Source organism: Salarias fasciatus, chromosome 14 (genome assembly GCF_902148845.1).
Source record: "Salarias fasciatus chromosome 14, fSalaFa1.1, whole genome shotgun sequence".
NCBI lineage: Eukaryota > Metazoa > Chordata > Actinopteri > Blenniiformes > Blenniidae > Salarias > Salarias fasciatus.
In genome coordinates this window covers 29,799,164-29,821,575 of record NC_043758.1, presented here as the reverse complement: position 1 = coordinate 29,821,575, position 22,412 = coordinate 29,799,164, and the positions used below count along the sequence as shown (strand labels likewise).

Below are 22,412 nucleotides of genomic sequence, written 5' to 3'. Positions count from 1 at the left end.
TGTCATGGGGGATGTTTGGTTTTCTGTCTCTGGTTTAAATATATTTGAATAAAGTCTGGAAGACGGTAGCCGCTTTAACACCTTTGTTCCAGCAGTACATTAGCCAGTAATCATGGCTTAGTGTGTGAAGCTGCGTCTGAAGCAGGGCACTGCTGAGCAGTGAAATCCCCTCTAAGATCCACCAGATGAATCTCGGAGGAGGAGACTGGCCCCCCCTCTCTGTCCCGGAGCCAGCAGGCAGCCAAACACTCCCTGTCTGTCAGATGAACCTTGCACCGGCCAAGCTGAAGACTCCAGGCCCAAATACAAACTGATTTCTCTTGAGAGAGAGCTGATGATGAAAATCTGACTGTTAGCCACAGATTCATGACGTGAGAGCTGAGATCATCGAACTGTGAGTGTGGACACTGACTGTAAGGAATAAAATCTACTTTCAGTTCAGTTCAGGGGAGCTCCCTCAGCCTGTAGTGCTCTGGTGGTGTTTTTTTTTTTTTTTTTTTTGAACCAGGATGTCTGTGTGTGTACCGTATCTAATCTCAGGCACGAACAGCCTAATGAGAGATCTGGGACTCGATCCTTGTCAACAACAGCGCTCCTCCTGCCAGCCAGCCGCTGGGTCAGCGCCTGCCGCCGCTCCTGCCAGAGGGGCGGCGCCTCGCTCTCATGGGCTTACGCAGTTGTGGTTACTGAACCTATGATTAGTTTTTCTCCCCAACAAACACTGGGGATGCTGTCTGTGCTTGGCTGGCACAAATGAACCTTTCTATATGCACATATTGTAACCAGAACCCAGTGGAAGGAGCATCGCATGTGAGAGGGAAGAATAGAGGCGTGTGACATTCACAGTCAGCGCGGAGGCCGGAGTGTTCTGCTGGCAGACCGGAACCACGCTGGTATCCCCCAAAGTGTGGTCGGCCAGCCACAACCATTTTGTTTTGCCTTAATTTAGCCTTTCTGGGTCCATTTTAGCTCCACATTCAGAGCTCTGATCTCTGGAGTGCTGACATGTTTATGAAAGAGGGAAAAACCAAGACAACAAACTGACTGTGTAATCATAGAAGTGAGAGGAAGACGACATAAACTATTCTGCTTTTTGGTATAGACACACACGCATGTCCAGCGTAACTCAATATACATGAATTATATAGCTCTTGTGTGAAAGAAACGCGCTTCACACGGTTTTCTGAAGTGGCTTCAAAAATAAAAAAAAGCATTAATTAAACACTGAAGTGCAGTAATAATATACCCATCTTCTCAGCAGTTCTCCCAAACTCCCACCGCACCGAAATGAGACTTTTCACCACTTCATTAAAGTGGCCTGTCATTGGAGAAATATTTGCATTTTTATTAAAAGAATTGGCCCAACAAACCAGATACTTTGAGGTTCATCCTTTGTGCACACACACATAGCCACTGCTCATTTGGTGTGACTCATTCTCTGTAACTCGCCCTTAATTTCATTATTCTCCTGTAAACATTTTAATGCCATATAGCCTAATTATGGCAGGATCCCTGAGGGGATTACTCCTAATCCTCTTCCTGCCCATGAGCAATGATGCTGTGGCTTAATGCTCCAAGCTATAGTGTCTGTATAGCTCAGCTGTTATTTTTAGTAGAAGGTGGGTTAAGTAATAGTTTAGGGTGAGTAGGCCAACATGGGGTTGAGGAGGGGGCCGCATTATTACGATTATAAAGCGGATGCGCTCTGAACGTCTTTTTCCATGTTTTTTTTTACAATGCTCTGTCCCTTATCATACATGCAGTAAAACAAGCCGAGGTTACTGGTTACTTCTCTGAGGCTTGTAAGCAACGTGTATCGTGTGTGCTGATAGCATCAGCAGATAGGATCACCGTTAATGGACCCGAGCAGCGGCAGGGAGGGAGGGAGAGAGAGAGAGAGAGGGAGGGAGGGAGGGAGAGCGGCTTTAACTGCAGCCTGCGAGCGAGAGCGATGAAGGGGCGCGCTGGGAGTTCAGACCCAAATCCACTTGTATTCCTGTAACACTATCGGCCATAATTGGCCGAGGAACGCAGATTAAGATTGATGAGACATTAAAGTGGCTCTTTGGACTTTAAGGGATCGATAAATATCCCGATTTCGAAAGGCTTTCTGTGGAGAGGAGACAAATCACCGTGAGGGGCGAGCAGCCTGCTCCACGGCGACACTGATCCGAGAACATGGAGGAAGAAGCAGAAGAAGAGGAGGAGGAGGGAGGAGGGAGGAGGCTGAAATAAAGATGTGATCATCATCAGCTGACTGGGGTCACTAACCCACCTTTTGGCTTGAGTTTTATCATTATACTGTAACTGTAAGCTATATGGTTTCCGCTTGTTGATATTATTTTTTTTATTTCCCTAAATACACACACAAGCCTATTCTGAAGCATAAACAGACAGTAAAACTAAATATTATCCAACTCCAAAACAGCAGTAAATTTGCTTGTTTGATATAAATATATTTGCGTAAAGATGAACTATACGTTTAGTTATAATTGTTGAGGTTTTATTGGTGTCACTGTCGCCCGATTCACAAATTCTTGGCAATAAGTACACCTAAAAAAAATTCAATTTAAAATTGATTGATCAATTAATTAACTTTAAAAAAAACCATGTTTTTTTTCGATTGTTTCTTTTTTGAAGTTGTATCAGCAAGCCGATGCAATCTTCACCATACATCTTGGTAACTTTATTATTTTTACGCACGGTGTTCGTCATGTTCCAACCTGGGTTCGCTCACACTCAAGGTCAGAACAAGATGATTATGACACGTAAAATACATTTGCAATAAAAAATAAAGCTTGGTTTGTTTTAGAACTCAACCCAAAAAGTGACAAGTTTGACTGTGGCTTCGTAATACAAAATGCGTAAAATGCGCGCAGTGTGTCTGCGCACCGGTAGCATTTGGTGCCTCTTGACCTCGCTCTGTTTGACAGGATTAACCTGCTGCTCATTTTAATGGACATAAAGAAAACGTCCCCTGCACGCTGGTGATGTTTGCCCTCTGTGCACGTGCAGGCCCAGTGGTCCTGAGCAGCCCGGCCCAGCTCGTTGCCCCCGTCCTCGTGGCCCGGGGGACTCTGTCCATCACCACCACTGAAATCTACTTTGAGGTGGATGAGGATGACCCTGCCTTCAAAAGGGTCGACTCAAAGGTAAGTAACCTGCAAGCAAGTGTGCAGTTCAAGTTTAAGGCCAGTGGCATGTGATGTTTGTTTCCCTTCTCACAAAAACAGACCGAAAGCATTAAATATTTAGTGTAGATTTAATGTTGGGAATTATAATTAATAAATAAATAGAAAAACGAACATTTGGACATTTTGAGCAAGATGTTGGCTCCCTCCATTTTACTGGAATGTTTTATTTCCAGATTAACTTTTCTATTATTATTATTATTAATTTGCGTGTTGCCTATTGCCAGATTATCTGCGCGTTTTTATATATTTACAAAAAGAATGTAGTTTCCACCTGCTATTTTTTCACAGTGTATATAATCAACCAATTTATTATCTAGTTTTCCACCTAATATCAAAGACAAATATTGAAATAAATCCTAATTATTTACAATAATCCATGATTGCACGAAATAATCCGCTATTTTTCCTTCATAAAGGGGCACATATGAAGCGCCTGGATAAAAATAAATTTCCTAAAGAATGTTTGGCCTATTTTACTGTCAAATACACTTTTAATAAAACCATAATGGGACACAAATATAAAACAGCTCGTTTTATTAGCTCTTTAAATTAGATCAAAGACAGAAATAAAAAAAAATCAGATCACAGATGTTATAATCCAGTGTATTTCAAGTGCATTTTTTTCCAATTAAACTGTAATATATATATATATACTATATATAAATGTTATCATTTTCATTTTTTTTAATCATGTAGGCCTAAGCATGGTAGAGAAAAACATCAACTCAAAAAAAAAGTTCGAGTCCTTTAAATAATATTAATTCAAGTAAAATCGATGGAATGTTTTCAATGTAACAAATGTCATGTACCATCAAAATGTAAACTTTAAAGAAAATAGAAAATGTCCATTGGAACAGGTGATTCAGACTACCACTGATGATGTATAAATAAAGAAAAAAAGAGTTCAGATTTAAACAGGTGGATCCTATTTACGCGTCACAGAACAACATTCACAATTTCAGACCACTTGAATCACAATCTATGAATGTATTTACAGTATAAAATGTACAGATGTGTGTTTTAATTTTTTTCCAAAAGGTTCTTTTTTTTTAATCTATCACGGGGCTTTATTTTAAAGCATTTAAGGAAATGTAGGATTTAGGCAACCGAGCTGCAGCCAGGGATTTTAAAATATCCACACCGAGAGGTGCACAGGGAGGATTGCAAAAGAAATTGTATAAAATTATGAAAAATCATGTTTGAAGAGGCTAGGCCAAAAAAATAAAATAAAATAAAATTCAACAACAGAGGATAGTCACATTTCACAAGACTTGTGTAAATTGGTTGGCAATATTTTCTGTCCTTTTTAAGAGCTCTTTAGGCCTCTTTAGCGCGCTTTTAAGACGAGGTGAACTCAGGATTATTTAGTTACCTCAGAGTTTCTCCAAGCTTTTGGGGTTGGTCAGTATTTCTCTCGCCAGTCGCCAAGTCTGTTTGGCTGCGTTCTCCAGGGCGGAGTGAGGTTTTCCCTGGAACAGGTCTAAGTTGGGCAGGAAATAATGCGGGCACCTTCTGCACTGCAAACACGAAATAAGCTGCAATAGTATCCCGTTCAGGCGGTCTCCCAGGCAGTTCTCGTCCCAGTCCGACTCCCTGGGATGCTTCTCGCACTCGTAGGAAACCAAAGTTTTCATGTGGTAGTTGTTGAGCGGCTGGCCGGGCAGCTCCAGGTGCCGGTCTCTCAGCGCCTTCAGCACCGACAGGCACTTCTTCCTGCAGCCGCCCAGCAGCAGCCGGTTCTCGGCCTCGGCGAACTGCAGCACCCAGGCGTCGCTCTCCGCGGAGCTCTGCTTGCCGTTCAGGGAGTAGCACTCTTTGGATAAAAGATTGAAACCCTCCGCTTTGACCTCCGCCACCCGGTTCGGCCCCGGCCACGGGATGTGGGGCAGAGGCCAGTGCGCGGCGCTCCGCGGCCAGATGCCGGTGCACTTGAACGCCGGCGTGATCTGCACCACGTATCTGTCTCTGATGCGCAGCTTCACCTCGCTGGTGTCCGCGACCATTTTGACAACATCTCTGTAGCTGCATTTGTCGACCGCCTGCGCGACCAGCGTCTGAAATCTGGAGCGGATCTTGCGCGCCGAGAGGTAACCGGAGGCTGTGATGAATTCTACCCAGAGAGACATGCTTCTCTTGCGGCCGTCGCTGAGCTTGAGCACGGCGCAGCCCGGCAGGGAGCCGTCGTCCACGAAGTTGAAGACTCCCATCTGATTCAGATAGAGCACGACCTCGAACTCGGTGGGCGAAATGACCTCCAGTCCCTCGAAGCGATTATCCATTTCACTGAGAGAGCTGATGAAGCGCGGCTCCTGCACCTCCACCTCCTTCAGGACATCCGACACCACCTTGCACACCTCCCGGATGGTCTTGGAGATGGCAGCCTTTCGAGACTGACATTTCTCGTTGTAGTATTTGTTGAGGTGATACACCAACTTTGCCTGCGCGGCTATCATATTGGGGCAGAGATCCGGGTTGTACACCGGAGTCTCGCAGTAAGCCGACGGATCCAACGCGGCTGTTTGTACGGGAGCCAATTTTAGAGAAGAAAGAGAGCTATTTAAAAAGAAAAAAAAAGTCTATTTATAAGACAACTATTTAAAGATGTGCGCGGAGCACATGCGTAATCAGCATATCACAACATTCACAGCTGCATTGAAGCGAATCCTCCAAATGTTAAGAATATCAGGATTAAAAGTCCATTTGGATGAAATAAAATCTCCTTTTTTTTTGTGCGCGCCTCTCTCTCTGATCACGGTGCCGGCTTTGGAGTCCGCGTAATTGCGCAGAGTGGAGTGTGCCGTCCTGACGCAGACGCCCGGTGTTGCTGTGTTTTACAACACACACAGACACACTCTTTATTATAAGGGAGGAGTTGAAGCCGAGATGTCCAATGGCTGCTCAGTGCGTCACCGCAGTTTATCGAAAACAAATTCATCCCCGGGTGTTAGATACAAGTAAAGAGTACCAGTAGAGGTAGTATGTCGAGGAGCGGAAGTACACCTACGATTTTGAGGCGAGAGAAAAAAATAGTTTTACCGCGTTACTCTGCTTTTTCTGGATTTTATCTTCAGCTTTTTTTTTTTTTTTTAACCCCGATCTATTAAATCAAATGTAAAACAGTCGGTGGGTGTAGATGTGTTTAGCATTACAAATGTTTAATATACTTAGATGGGTTTTTTCTTTTATATTTGGCACTTCGGGTAAAATTAAAAACGAGGAGAAGTTATATGTGGTCGTTTTATAGTCAGGATTTTTCTTTCTTTTTTTTTAAGTTTTAGTGCGTTTTGTTCTTGAATCCGGATTTTAGATAAAATACGCACATATGTTTAATTACCAAAAATGTTTTTTAGGTTTAGTTTGATTCTTGACTTTTTGGTTATTCAACGTTTTTTTTTTTTCCCTGGAAACGGGAAATGCAGTTGTGATTTTTACAGAGTTTTTTTTTAATATATAGATGATTTTTTTTCATCAGAAGAACTTATAACATTGTAACAGTTTATGTAACAAGTGTATTACAAAAGAGTTTTTTTTCAATTTGCCTAAAAATATTTCAGCATGTTTGTGTTTTTCAGTCTTGTAACTAATTTGCTCTATTAAAGAACCAACTGTACTACTTTTGTAATTTTAATATTTATGTCTTGATTAGAATTTTAAATGTTTAATTTTGTTCACTAATAACAGAGGAATTGATTAGATTGTAATAGTTGTGTTGCATTACTCTTTTATTTTTAACATTCTTGCAATAAATAAACATTATGTAAATTAATATTTATTGTTGATTAATCCACTTAATTATTCAAATAACCTAAGTTATCTCTAAGTGTTTTACAATCTGCTAAAAGTAATAATAGAATATTGAAATAACAATGGGAAAAAAAAAACATTTAGCATATATTACTGTTCAAAAAGAAAAAAGAAGCTTAATAAATGCCGATTATTCCAAAGTGTTATGGTGGGTGTTGATGGTTCCATGATTCCCAATAGAGGCATCTTGCATGTAAACCTCCTCTGGCTCTCATCATTGCACTGGCACTCCATCTCACAAAGGTACCGTTGCAGGCTTTGAAGAGTACTTCAAAAAGATGACGCTGCACGGATCAGATAAGGAACACAAAGGCATTTACACTCATCCCTGCTCCAGTCGGTGCTGCATATGACCAGACATTATGGGGGCAAAGCGCTGCTCGTCAGCTCCGGCTCGACGTGGAGGCGGTGGAGTGTGCGGGAAGGACCTTGATAGATAGGTGACTCCCATTATCCTCGCAGCCTGTCATGAACACACTGCCAGTAGCTGCTTGGCACGCTTCACTGATAATTTCACACTGTTACTAGGCAGAAAAATACAGATATTGAGTAGCACGTGTTATTTCAGAGATGAGGGTTGGATATGATCAAGGTTTGTTCTAAAATTAGATAAAATATCTCTCCTTAAAGTTTAAAGTTTTATCATGTGTAAATCTGATTAAATTTCATGAAGCAACATTTTTATTCTTGTTGACATATTTTGAAAGAATATAGTCGACATTAGAGAAGGTTTTCATGCGGTGAGAGGTAGCTGAAGGTCTCTTGCCTCCTCAGGCTTTTATCGTCTTCCCCTCTCCCTCTCCCACTGTCTGTGGCTCAGCAGGTACTTGGCTTTTATTGAAACCAGACAAGCCTCACTTTGCAGGCTATCTTGCTCCAAGTCGAGATACCTCTGAATCCAGTTGCACCTCTGGAGTTTGTGCCCCGGCCTTTGACCATCTCCGTGCGTGATAGGAGGGGGGATTTTCATTGAGATTATCACCTCTTAATCTAAAGCATGTGGCCGCACGGATCTCACAGTAACTCAACCTGCTCGGCAGTCCCATGACTCCAGCAGTTTGTCAGGTCCGGCCTGTGGATGATCCAATCTTCTCAGCCGTATCTTCACCACTACAACCTTTGTTGTTTATTCCACCGTCCCGCCAGGCGGCGGGAGGCCCTCCCGTCTGATATATGGAGCAGTGATTCCAGTACAGGCCTATTTCTGAGCCAGCAAAATGCATGCACGGTCGTGTAAATCAACACAATGACTTCCACTTCCCCTAATTTTGCACGAGCATGTGACCCTGTTTTGAAGGCCTCTTTGTTTCCACAGCATGCCTCTACACTTATTCATTTTCTCCCCGCCATTTTTTCTCTCCCCTTTCTTCTTCCAAGACTGATAGTCCTGTTAACATGGACAGACACAAGTTCAGTGGGACTCGTCTGATGGCGTAGTTGCTCTTTGATGGTGCCGCCTGCGCTTTGGCTGAATTTAAATCATCTCTGTATGTGGCGCCAAAGTCGTCATGTGAAAGTTCCTTCATTTTTCTATCATATTCTCCTCATTCGGCTGCTTTTAATCAGCATGTGTGTTAATTTACTCTTATTAAGTTTGATCAAAAATAGTACGCGCCACCAAATTAAATTAAAATACAGGTTGATTATATTCTTTAACCACACCCATCTTTTGTAGCTCTGTATTAACACATATATAATGTTGATTTTAAGTTTCAATTTTTCACATTATAGCATTTAGTTGATCTTTAAGCTGGATCAAGACCTCCTTTTTTTTTTTCTTTTTTGGCCGACAGTCTTCTAAGTGGAATTATAATTCTGGACGGTGTTTTATTATTATAATAATCCTATTACAGAAGAACAAATAAGGTCTGACATATGGTTTCTCATTACATTTCAGTTTTATTTTCTCTTTAATGAAACTCTTAAGTCATATCCAATACAAAGGGAATTTTCTATCTAGCTCCCAACTTAATGTGCAGATTAGTTAAAGTGGATTTAATAGGATGACATGTGTCTGTATGAATCAGATTAAAAGAAGTGACACTTCAGAGATGTGACTCTCGAACTGTGAGAAACAATACACACATGGGAAAGTCACTCACAATGACACATTTCCTGTAATGTTGTTTGTCAGAAAATGGAATTGTCATTGAGATTTTTAATAACGCAGCGTTATTATTCTATGCAATATGGCATCTCTGTAGGAGGCCAGTTAATTTTTGGGCCTGGAGCCTAACTGCGGACCCCCTTTGGATTGCATCCATTCATTTGTTTTAGACTCCACTGTGTACAAGCAACCTCATTTGGATAAGTCAGGAGGATGCACCACATGGCCGGAGGCACTCAGACACTCTCTGAGCCGCGCAAATCTCCAAATGTTCAGGCTTGATGGGATATTTTGAGGAAGAAAAGGTGAGGAAAAGAGTAAATTAATGAAACTTAATTGATTGTCTCAGCTTCATTTGGCCCTTCACCCCTCCCCTCTGCAATATGGTACGCTTGTCAGCCCTGGTGATAAATTACATGCATGTATTTGCATGAATTTAGCATGAATACAATTTAAGTTTGGTTTTGCCAAAGTATCCAATAAATGTCCTGTTTGTGACAGGAAATGGAAAATGCAGGCTGAGGTGGAGTTCAGTGCACTTTTTCCATCACTTCACACGCATGGTGGCAGAGAGCAGCACGGTGCTGCTGTCGTACTTTACACTCTTTATTTAATCAGGACTGGCAGATAAATTTCACCTTTTGTATTGTTTCAAATCTTAAATATGCCTTTCTGTTGAATTCTTTTGAATTTATAAATGCTTACTAAAGATTATTCGGATTATCATTGTTGACTTTTTACCTTATTTGTCCACTAAGGGACCATTCAGCCACCGTGGCGTTATTAATCTTAATGTGTAACGTCGAGACGTCGACCATCTGTAATCATCTGCTCACTGACCTCATGATGCTCATGTAGAATCCTCTCTACAGCCCTTGTGTCTGAACATTTCAAAGCTCTGACTGAACACAGCTCCCTCGCACATGTCATGTGAGAGAGCAGAAGGAGCACACTGAAGCAAAGAGAACAAAGCCAGGGGAAGAATCCGGGGCATTATCCTATAGTTTTTTGGAAGTATTGGTAATCGAATGCTGTTGGTGAGGCCCGTGATGAAATTAGGTGATGTTGCCTAAATAAGGGATGAAGGGTTCATAATTGCCGGTCTTGGAGATCTGAGGTGCCGGGTGCCAACTGTCAGTGCAGGGCTAATGATGACAAATGTCTCTCTATGCAGATTGCTGCAGCAGTGCGAGTGTGCAGCTGAGGAAGAACAAGAAAAGAAAAATGCAGAGGGCCTAACAAGAGAAAGCTTGTGTGCACATATTTAATGACCTACATGGAAATAACCCTCCCTAACTGATGGGCTGCCTTTGAATCCAATAAAGCTCGATGCTGTTTGCTACCTCTGCAGTACCTCGGACTGATATTAATAGCAGTGAGTGTTTGTGATTCCAGAAAGTCACTACATTGTGCCTGTGTTTTTTTTTTTTTGTTTTTTTTTTCAGTCATTAGCTTTTCTGTAGCTCGGGCTTGATGGAAAAATGTAGTAAAACATTGAGAAGGCGTATAACTCATGTAAAACAGTCTGTTTCTGGTTAACAGAGCTAAACTCTTGTTTGTTAACATGGCTTTAATTTTTTTTCCCCCGTTTTTTTTTTTTCCTGAAGTGTGCTTGATTTTAACCACCTTTGTAGCGGAGAGCCATAAATCTGATTTCACTTACTGTGACGTAAGGCTCACGCTAATAAAAGAGCAAACGCAGAGTGCTGCATGGCCAGATTTCCCCAATTTGTTGCATGAATGGCTTTTGAAAGGGGTCCCTCTCTCTACAAAGGGAGTCTCGTCTTTGTTTGGTTTCGCCCCATCTGTGTCATCTGGTGGTCTGTGCAAGAGGGTGGTGTCTCGGGGTGCTCCCCAGCGGCGCTGCCAGTTGTTTTATGGACTCGTTGGAGTGGTGCAGGGAGTTCATAAGTTGGCCGGCCCATTGTGCGCCGAGCCCAGCTGACACGTGCGAATTGACTCCAGCATATTGACAGATCATTTCCATTAATGAATCGGAGGAGTCTGCCTTGTTTCACTGGGTGATTTATGCCCTTACTTCATCATCCTCAGAGCTCCGGGTTAACTAACAACCAGCCGGACCGCTCAGCCTCTAATTGCCGGATGAAAGAAGTTTGCTTTGTTCAGTAGCTTCACGCGTGGATGGAGACACTTAAATATTCCATGTATTATGTTCAGAGTGTGATTTGAAAGTGCATACAGCAGGAAATCAAAGGTTTGTTTTTAAAGATTTTACAATGTCTTTAACACATTTCTTCAATATTTACAACTTGGATTAACCATTCTTGTGCATAACTAATTCATTTATCTATAACTTAGATTTATATCTTCACAGGCCTATTCCCTCACATCCTAAAATATATTAATAAAGGATTAATTTCTTATGTTTTGAATAGTGGGGAAACTGTTATTGAAAATTCACTTGTTTTGAGTGAAAATCATCAGTGACATGCCCGGAGGTAGATCAGATGTGAGCAAATGATAGTGAATTATCAAATTTGAGCATCACTAAAATTTTACCCATTTAAGCCACACTTGTGAATCTAAATCCTGTGTGAGTAGAGAGGGGACAGAAATTTCCAGTAATGGAACAAAAGTGTTAAAATCTGATTTTTTTTTTTTTTCTTAATTTGAGTTAACTTGATTAAAAAAACTAAAACATTTAGCATTTTGTTTAACAGCTCCTTTTAGGGCATTCAGGGTCACTGAACAGAATGAACAGTTAAGATGCAGTCAAACAACGAGTTAAAAACATAGTGATAAACATTCAAGACCTTGCAGTAGACCAACATTTTAGGTCAAAGTTGGTCTATTTTGACCTGTTTATGGACATAAGTGTTAAAATATGCAGAAATGTGCTTTACTACTGTCTGCTGTATTATAAATCTTCCCAAACAAGAAGTTTGTTCTGGTCAAAGTGCTCACGGTTTTGTTTTTTCCTTGATTTGATGTGGAGCCACTTGTTTTTTGTGCCGGCTGGTGTCTCCTGAGCCGGGCCCTGATCCTGCGTGGCCACCATCCAGCCTGTTCAAAGCAACAGCCACACTCTGCTGATAGCAGCGGCCCCAGCCTGGCCTGTCACCCCCTCCGCTGCTGCCACATGGAAGGCACATTTACTCGCCACCATTTTATGCTGCTGTCACCCTCCCTTCAAGAGCGAGGGGAAAGAGGGGAGGTGAAAAGGAGAGAGAGAGGGGAGGCTCACCCTGAGCGGATGCTAGACAAAGATGGCAGCAGAGACATTTTGTCTACTTTCATTAGTTCTGGTTGTGGTGAGCCGTGCTGAATATTACCCTGTTACTGGCAAAGCCACACATTGTGGAGCACAGACGTGGAGCATGTCACAATCAAATCTACCCCACCTCTTTTCCATCTTCCTCACCAGGAAAAAGTGGGACATATGGGGTGGGATGCCAATTGCTTATTTTATATGGTAATTAACGTCTCTCAAAGCGTGTTATGTGGTAGGTGTGACAAACTTTATCACACAAATTTACATATATATTCCCAATAAGGTATGGTATTTTAAGATCCGCTGCCACGACAAAGGCTGATGTGCTACATGTCATTAGGAAACCGGGGATATTAGGTTTACTGGCCTTCACTCATGTGTGATGGTTACGCCGTGTCAGTGTCACACTCAGCTAAAGTCAGAACCGTCCCAAATCAGTGTTGTCGTCTGCTTGAGTTTCCACTATCTGGTATCTGTCATTTTAAATTGGGAGCCAACCTAAACTTCAGCACACATGGATCTGTGTGTGTTTTCGTGAGTCCGGGTCCGTCCACTAACGCATGTGACTGAGGGACAGCCGGGTGTTTGACATGTTGGGACGCTGCTTTCTGATTAACTTGATAGTTTTCTGTTGTTTGTGATCCACATGGCATTTTCAGCAGCTCCTTTATTTCTGGACTCCTGCCAAAACGGAGATGCCTCATCTGTTTTTCCCGTCCGCATCCCATTCTTTTGTTTACCTAAATAACAACATTCACACTGTGAGTCCAGGACTGGTTCCCCAGTGTGTGAATGTGTGTGTGTGTGTGTGGAGATGTATCTGAATGTTGCTTTGTCCTGCTGGGCTTTCATCTGCTGGACTCATTATTGCAGTCATCTCAGCGGGCTCTATTAGAGCGGCTCGGGAGACGGGGTCTCCGTGAAAGAGCCATCCGTGATGGACGAAGAAGTGCTGATGTGCAGGTTCCCGCCTGCAGGCTTTCACCTGCTCAGGAGCAGCCTCAAGGCAACAGACAAACACACACAAAAGCAGCACTTTCGCTCCAGCCACCACTCAGGAGGTGAAGTTGGGACTTTTAAAAAAAAAAAAAAATGTTACACTAAACTGGAATTTGTGTTTAAACCCGGACAAAAAAAGTTAGTCGTTTTTGACAATTAGAAAAACTGGCAGAAAGGAAGGAGGTGCTATAAATAGACGGATGAAGTTGTGCCGTTCTACCTTGTTAAATTTCAAACGGTTTTATTAGGGTGTCAGTTTTGTGGTCTTGGCAGGGCTCGGGAGGTGTCTGAGCAGCGAGCGCGGCTGCAGGGTGAGAGCATGTCGGCTGTTGACACCATCTAACGAAGGGAGGATTAGGAGTTTACAGAGGCAGTAATATGATAGGTCAAAAAGAGGAGGCACTCCTCCACAGCACTTGGCTCTGTAATGAATGATTGACTGGAAAAGGAGAAGCTGCCACTCGCTGGCTGAGTGCTCATCTTGACGCCTGCCGCACCGCTCCACGGCTCCCCTTGATCACGTTTCGCTGCTCCCTTCTCATCTAAGGCAGCAGTCTGCAGGGAAAAGCTGCTTTTCCCTCTTATTTTTCCCTCTAATTTACACATTTAAGACATTTTTGTTTGCTTATTTGCAATTCCTTCTTTTTTTTTTCGTCAGTGAGACTCTCTCTATCAGTCCCACTCTCAGCCCTGAAAACAGCTCCTCCACACCCAACACTCTCCCTCTCATACACACACATACACACACACACACACACACACACACAGCCTCCCCTTTCTCTTCTGTTTGCCTCGAGGCAATGAACTAATTTCAGGTTCCATAATTGCGGTGTGTTGTACACCTGTCTGCTATTAATTCTCCCCTGTCTCTTATTCTTTCTCTTAATGAGATATTATTGTAATTATTGTCATTACGCCGTTTTTCATAATGAAGGTGATTGATGTTGTTGTTATGGAACTATTTATTCTTTATAATTAGCGCTGAATGCGTTGGGAACTTCTCCAGGTTACCGATAGTCTTGAGACGGCTGAGTGTGTGAGCGAACTCGGCCCCCTCATTCACTCATCAGCTGACCTCCGGAGTTCCCGCTCCGTACGCGGTTCGCCCGGGATATAAATGGCAGAGCCGAGCGGGCCGGTCACCGCTGAAAAGCTCCCTGCTTGTAGCCATTTTAAGACCATTACAGCGGTGAAAGGCTCTACAATGGGCAGCGCTGGGCTTTGTTTCAGCCTGTCACTTGCACCCAGTGAAAATCAAATAGTGCTTTGCTCTAAAAGAAAAGGTGAAAAACTTATACTCCTATTTTGGGAAAATCTGGTTGTGTTTTGAAAAGGATTCAAAAAGTTTTCGCTGACATGAGCTTGAATGTTATTGTTGAAGACGCAAACTACTGGAAGGAATGTTAAAGAAAAATCTCCACTGAATGAACAATGTTGGATTTTTTTTTTTTTTCTTGGGGCCCTCAATCCAATTAGGAGTTTAATAAGGGTCATGCATGGGGACTTCACGCTGCAGGTCGGATCCTTTAAGGGTATTTTTAGGGAGTTCCTCCAGGTCCTGGCTAAAGGCTGCTCTCTTTAATGTGTGGTGAGGGGTCCTGTGCCCCGGTGAGTCATTCAGACTGTTTGTGGAGCACCGATGATCTTTTCCGTAATCCTGAAGGCCGGGTCGCGGGATAATCTGACACTGTGGTTACATTGGTTTCTCAGGTGGTACCAATTATCCGATCCCTCACGTGTGTCTGCTTCGCCTCTCTCTCAGGCTGCACTGCTGTTCTGCAGGAGATTTATTTAGCAATATGTGGCTAACATTCTGATCTTTTCAGCAATTTCTCTTTTTGTTACAAAGCTGCAAGCTTTTTCAGATCATCTAACTCCGTTTTCCTCATGATCAGGTTAAGTTTCTTACCTTCAAACTCCCTTCAGAAGTTGAGTGTGAGTGAAGATGCAGAAACGCCGTATGGCTCTTTTAAAAAGGGCACTTAGCTGATCTTTAATCTCCCCCCTATGAGAGAGGAGAGTGGGCAGGAGGGCTCTGGACGTGGTCTTGTCCAGCCTTTGTGGGTTTGTTCACATGCTGGTGTGCTTTGAGTGTCTGACAGCCGTTTAACTCCACACGACCTGGTTCTCAAGTGCCATCGTTGGTGCGCTCTTGAATCCTGTTAGGAGCCATAATTACAATTCATGCACTCCCTGCGCCTCTTTGAAGAGGCATTGAGAGAGCAGCGAGGGGCGAGGAGAGCCTGAGAGAACTCAGGCAATAGAGGCCAACAAAAAAGGAGACTTTCAGAAAAGCTGCCTGCACCATCGCTCCAAACTGAAACACTGATTTATTCAATGTGCAGAACCACAAATTGATAAGAAACTCACATATAGTGAAAATGTGGGTTTTATCTCATCTGAGTAAGTGTAAATATGCATTTCCTATAGCGGATCGATTTATTTAATAAAAATCAGCCTTCTTTCAAGTATGCAAACAACGTGTGAATTGTGGTACAAGTGAAGTGAAACACATTGAATAACTTTCAAAGGGAAAAAGAAGAAAGGGTGAGCATAATGCCTAATAGGTGCTTTAGTAATTTCTGAGTTTTCATAGCTTAATCCGTTCTGAAAAGCTCTGGAGAAGAAAGGCTGCAAATGGCCCTCAGTATTAATTTGATGTGACTTCTGTACAATGAGGGCTGTGGATCTCAGAAGCCCATTTTCAAGCTTACCTTCTTTCATCATCCTCAGCCTTTGGAACTTTTGCCTAAATGTTTCATGAAACTGAGGCTGTAAGCCTCTTTGGTATTCTGTCTTTATAACGCCTGGTTTAAGACTATTATTACACCGTGTTCAAGGCAGAGGAACACATACAAACATTGAAGCTGCTTCTCCATTGTGTGGAATTCAAATTGATTTGGTACAATTGAGAGAGTGCTTGTATTAAAACACACATATTGTATGGCTCATTTCCCCTCTTTCAGTTTGGATTTTTACAAATGCAAATGAGGGCGAGTTTCCCTCATTCTTCTCACAAATGAGAGTCTTCTTTAGGTTCTCTGAGTATTATTTCCTCCGGTTAAAAGCAGATCAAATGATTCACTGGTTTTATTAATCAGAGATTTCAACACGTTGAGATATTGTGCAGCCTAAACCTCACATGAAAACAATGCCTCATTATTCATTTTGCATCCTGAGATAAAAGCGAAATGAAAATCAGATTTTGCTCTGTTGTTTTCAGCTTGTGGAGACCCTCTCTTGTCCTCCCACCGGCATCGTTCCTGTGCAGAAAAACAATTGAGTGAACTCTGTGAGATTCTTAAAACACTATTTTTTCTTTCTTTTTTTTTTTTTTTTTTTTTTTTGAGGCGATAAAGCCAACAAAAGATTTGGTTTGTAATCAAAGAAATTTGAGATGATTCAGCCGATGAAAGTGCAGCTTTTTAACTTTTCTCTCATATTGTCAAAAATAAGATACGTTCAGTTTTGGATTACATAGTAATTTCAGTCAATGAAAGAAAGACACTTTTTTCCCCCCTTTGTGTTATTTAGACAAAATCGAGGGAAACTAGCTGGGGACACAGTGGGTGGGTCAGCGACCCTTGAGAAAACAGCTTGCATTAATATGGTTTAATCCAGTGTAATTAGTCAAATTACAGCACGCCAAGCAGCTTGTCAGGGGCTGTCGGCTTTGGCAGGCTCACAAGATGGCCTGGAGTCCCACTGGACAGCAGCGAGACCTCAAAGCCTCTGCAAAGCCGCCCCACTGCACTTACTTGTACTCCTTTCAATGCATTTCCCTTTTTTGCCTCCATCTTTTCCCTTTTTTCCTGACAAAAAGAAAAAAAAAAAAATGGGAAGGGCTCTTTCAGTCATGCTACAATGTTTTCACCTTTTCTTGTGTTGTCTCCCGTACCCCCAGGCTGCTCACTTGGCTTCTCGCCTGCCTGCTAAGGTGGATCAAAATGATAGGAGGATTCACAGCGCATGGCTACAGAAAGTCAGAGTAATTATATCAGCGCCGCACTCCTCCTACGTGATTTCATGAGATGCAGGCTAACTAGAGCCGCAGACGCCGTTAAGACACTTCCTCGTGTCGCGGGATTAGCATTGGTAAAAAGATTTAAACTATATAATTACATGAGGATAAAGTACAAATTATCTAGCACACTCAACAGCCAGATTATCATCCCCGGCAAGCCCCGTTCAGCCCCAAGGGGTGAGCCTGGATGACAAAAGGCCCTCATTAGCATAAATTTACAAGCCCCCTCGTTCAGAGGAGCCGATAAGAACCTGTTCCACCTTTGCTTTGGTCCTGAATGGCTTGTTGTGCTTTTGGCAATGACAGATAAGTCGGGGTAATTCTACTTCATGCCTGGAAAAATGATGCTCCAGATTCTGGCTGCATCCCGAAGGTGTCACCCACGATAATCCTCAAAGAGCGTCCGGCAGGAAGGGGGCTGTGTGTTTTCCACATGATATACTGCGAATGACAGAAAGAATTATACGAAGGAGGACGAATCTGTAACATATTATTAAGCAATTCCCTGTGAATAACAAGGATAAAAGGATAATGGATGAGGGTGTCATTATTACCTTAGTGCCAAGGGAAACGCCAAAGCAAAGGTAGAGAGACAAGATTAATTGAGGACGAGTGAGGCGCTCATTGCTCATCAGGCCCTCTCGTCTAACCACTTGCTCTTTCTGTCCCTCTCCTCCTCTGTCTCTCCGCCTCTCCATCCTTGTCTCATTCTTTCTCTTCTGCTCTGTCTTGCTCTGAGCTCCTATTCCTCCCACACACAACCGAAAAAAAAAAAAAAAATGAAGAAAAAGAAAAGTGGGATTTAAAGCGATCAGCTTGGCAGTCTCAGCAGCAGCCAGAGGAAGCTGGTACCCAGGCCAGGAAGATTTCAGTCATCTTAAGGCTGACAAGTCCCCGAAAACGTCCCATTAGGAAAAGCTTGCTGAAAAGACCCAACACCAAATGACTGCATCCCTTCCACCAAGCTCCTTAACCAAAGTATCTTCAAGCTGTTTATCTGGATGATATGCTGACTAAGTGCGTTCATGTATGTGTGTGGATGTGATGGTGGTGGTTCGGGTTATCAAATGTAATTATGGTTCCAAATCACACTGCGGTCTTTAGTAGCTCTTTTAGTAGCACCACTATAAAGATGGGGAAAGAGAGGAGATCGTATAAACTCAACAACTTCATGTTGATTTAAATTAAAGAGAGCTATCTGCATGTAGTATGTAGTCTGAGTTTTCAGCTAATGTGAGAAAATTCATTTTTGGTATATAAAAAATCACATTTCAGCTTTACTTACATTTAAAAAAGATTTTATTTTCTGTTTTTGTTTTGTTTTTTTTGTTATTGTGAGGCATGTTAAAGCTGTTTCAGACAATATGCTCCATTGTAATGATCATAACTAAATATGAAACACAAGGTAATCACATTCATTTTTATTTTGGAAAACATGTTTTTTAAATCTTTTATATGAAGCCACAATCATATATTTGTGCAATACACAGCAGAGCTGAATATGTGAGTTGAAAGCAGAAAAAATATATCATCCAATGTGCAACAATGTGGTAAAAGAAGTGAAAGAAAATAGTTTTTTAATACAACTAACTTAGGAGAAGTTTTCCTTTTTTTTGGTTAAAATTTATGTGCAGACATATTTAAAAAGATTTAACATGATATACATAATTATATAGCTTCTGAAAGATTGAAAGTAAATGTCTTTAATAACATTTGTATTATATTACTATGGACATATGAGCTGAAGTCATTTCAGTATTTTTTTCTGTTCACCTTATTGCATAGTGAGTTGAAATAGCAGTTTACATAAACATACAGTGATATTTGAACTCACATAGAAACATGCACATTTCATCCACATATGAAATAAAATCAACACATACTTTCATGGACGTTAAAGTTGCTTAAGATGCTTTTCCTATTGCAGTCATACGACTGCAAAGGACTTTTTCCTCCATCCTCTCAGAAACTTTCTGCAGGCATCATGTGGCTTCATGCCAGACTTTGAGGAATCCACAAGTCTGAGTTACAGTTTTTTTTTTTTTTTGCTTTCATTTCTCAGGGCTTTATATTCCAACGCAGGCGGAGCCTTGACTCTTTAAGAGGAGATTGCATGTGAGGGGAGCGGCTCCTCCCACCTGTCCTACCATGGCAGTGTGGGAGACAGCGCTGCAGGGCCTGCTAATGTGCGTGAAATACTATCCCTGACATGAATGTTATTGACAAACTTGGCTGGACATTTGGGGCTGTGAACTGCCAGCATATTTAATGCATATTCATCTCCTTTATCCCACTGGTCTTGCCAGAGCACCCGAGCTGTGTCATCTTGCCACACTCCAGCTCCCACCCAAATGTATAGTGACACTGATTATGCAAATCTGTATCTTGTTTTCCCCCAATACCTGCATTAGGAGCCTGCTACTTTATTGAAGTTGAGATACGGTTCTCTCCGAGAGGAACCAAGTGGAATGCAGATTTTTTTTTTTTTCTTCACCCTCATAATCTGGGGAAATCTTTTCACATTTTTGTATTTCCACACTTCATAACAGTTGTCACATTAAGGCAGGATCATATGAGAAGTGGGCTTTGATGCTCAGGCATACATTATACATTTCTGCCGGATGTAAAAGGGATTCGCACTGAAATAAAAGTGTGAATTTGGGCATATCGTGGTCACGTGGCTGAGGTTTATGTTAGTGGCACTTTGTGGAGGTAAAATTGACACCGTGAGCCTCATTTCACAGTGTGTGGGCTCACCTGAGAAAGGCAAATTCATAAACTATGTCTGTTTGAACTTTAAAACTTCTGTTACTTTCAAGGATATATTTCTCATCTTACCCTATAAATGTAGTTGGAAAAGTTGGAGTTTTTTCCCCGCAAACTGTGTGACTGTTTTCTGAAGAATTTTTACACTTACGTGTACCATACATTAACTCCCTGCGTGCATGTTTAAAAAATCCTGGATTGTGCGTGATAGCAGGTAAAAATGTTGTTAAAGAATACTCAGATGGAAACTTCAAAATAACTGTTCTCTAAAACTAATCAGAAGTAATTCTTTAACCACCTTTTATTACTAATTACTGGTAGTCAATTTAATAGGATGAGATATCGTCAATCCAGTCACATTACTCAGGCGATAAATGGAGTATAAATAGAGGGATTCTTTGTTTTGTGAACAAATAGAAATGTATAACAGGAATTTTCCATGGTAAAAGAATAAACCTCTTGGCCACAAAGTTGCTTGTCACCAGGTTTTGATATTAAATTACATCAGTCGTCATATTAAGTACTGATTTAGGATTACATGTGCTTTGTGCGGACTGCAAGTCTGGGTAGACTTACACTTGAGAAAATTATCTAGAAAGGCTATAATGTGAGTATTTGTCACTTTTAACACTCCCTTAAATGGGCTATATGCACAGCTCCATTACTTCCTGAAGTTCAGACAGCACCTTTATTTCCTGTGTTTCATGATAGGATGAACTGATTAATCCAGGTGTGTCTGTCCATTTAATGAGGTCAGACACACCTGGATTAATCAGCTCATTCTATCATGAAACACAGGAAATAAAGGTACTGTCTGAACTTCAGGAAGTAATGGAGCTGTGCATATAGCCCATAATTAATAGTGAAATTTAGTTTTTGTGTTTTATGTGAAAAGATCTTAAGGAGTTAATTTTTACTGTGTTTTACGTGATGTTAAAACCTAAAAGTCTCTTTTCACTTCTCAAGCTTCTGTCCACAGATACATACATTGAAAATGGGGATGGCTGCCTTGCAAGCTGCTCAGCCTGAGGCTCAGTGTTTTGTACAAGGATTTCTACATAAGATGAGAGAACAAATCTGCAACCTTAGAATTGGAAAATGATCTCCTCTACCATATTGCCCACTGCATCAGAGAAAACTACAATCATAACAAAGCATTCGTCCATCTTCTTTACAGGTCTGGACACTTTGTCATTCAAAAACTGGTAAAATACCTCAACATGGACAGAGAATAAAAACTTCAGTGCAGTGCTGTAGATGACGAAGCATCATCCACAGGACGATTGGTTAGCTTAAGAGCACTGCGTTTAACTTTCAGACAGTTTTGATTTCTGTGACCCGGTCTATTGTGTTGTCTTTGGCTGCTCTTGCACTTAACTGAGAGTGGCTACCTGCTCACTGCTACAAGCTCTCTTTGGCGTCACGGACTCTTCAGCCTCCTCACACGCTGGGCCCAGATTGCCTGAGGTCAGCCATTGAATACAGTATATGCAGTGTGTGCTGATCCTCCAAATTGCCATGTGTGAAATCCATCCCACTCGCTCCTGGGGGAGAAGTCATATCACTCAAAATGAAACAGCCTCTCCTATCCTCCTCTTATTCTTCCACTCCGCCGTTCTCTCCGGCCGCCTGGGACCGTGCAGTTGTGCGGCTTTAAAGCGGAAGCCTATTAGACAAATCTGAGAAGAATGCAGCAGAGGTGCAGCAATACCAGGTTGTCAGTGTGCTCCACAGCCTCATATAAATATATCAGTCATGCTGGCTTGGTGGTTTCGCTGAATTATATTATTTTCCCACTTTAGTCTGAATGCAGGCAGGGAGAGATTGTGCTGTTTGGTGTGGGAGAAAATTGCATCAGGTTTTAGAGAAAATACTTCGTTAGATTTATTAATAACATCTGTCATTGTGTCTCAGTCAATATGGGGGTATAAGCTACTCGGAAGTCAAATATGATTAGAATCTATTTCCATGCATGAAGCGGCGTCCTATCGCTTATAAGGATGATGTGAGCATCTGCACGTTATTATATATGAGCTTCAGCCTAAACACTGGTGTCACCTGTGCCGCTCCTCATCTCATCTGTCACAATATTTCCCATTTTCCTCCTCTGATGTTCCACAGGCAGAAAGCAGCCTGGCCTCTGTCAAATCAAGGAAGGAAGAGAAGGGGAATGAAAGCAAGAGAGGAGAGAGACGTTAAATTGTATTATGGCTATTATGGCGGAGAGGTGTATCTCCCTGCATCTGGCGGAGCGGCGCATGCGCCCGCGGCTCCTAATGAGCCCGC

The 22,412-nt window shown here is 42.0% G+C and overlaps 2 protein-coding genes across 2 annotated transcripts in view; one reads left to right on the top strand and one right to left on the bottom strand.

Annotated features, from left to right (window-relative positions):
• The window catches only part of nbeab (neurobeachin b), a 251,897-nt gene that overhangs the window by 184,575 nt on the left and 44,910 nt on the right, over nt 1-22,412 (top strand). The window contains 1 exon segment of the mRNA XM_030109360.1: nt 3,016-3,152. Within this exon segment, the coding sequence (XP_029965220.1) occupies nt 3,016-3,152 (137 nt within the window).
• On the bottom strand, nt 3,873-6,214 carry mab21l1 (mab-21-like 1). The gene has a single exon (XM_030109350.1). It carries the CDS (start codon nt 5,645-5,647, stop codon nt 4,568-4,570), a length of 1,080 nt encoding a protein of 359 aa, XP_029965210.1. The 5' UTR covers nt 5,648-6,214; the 3' UTR covers nt 3,873-4,567.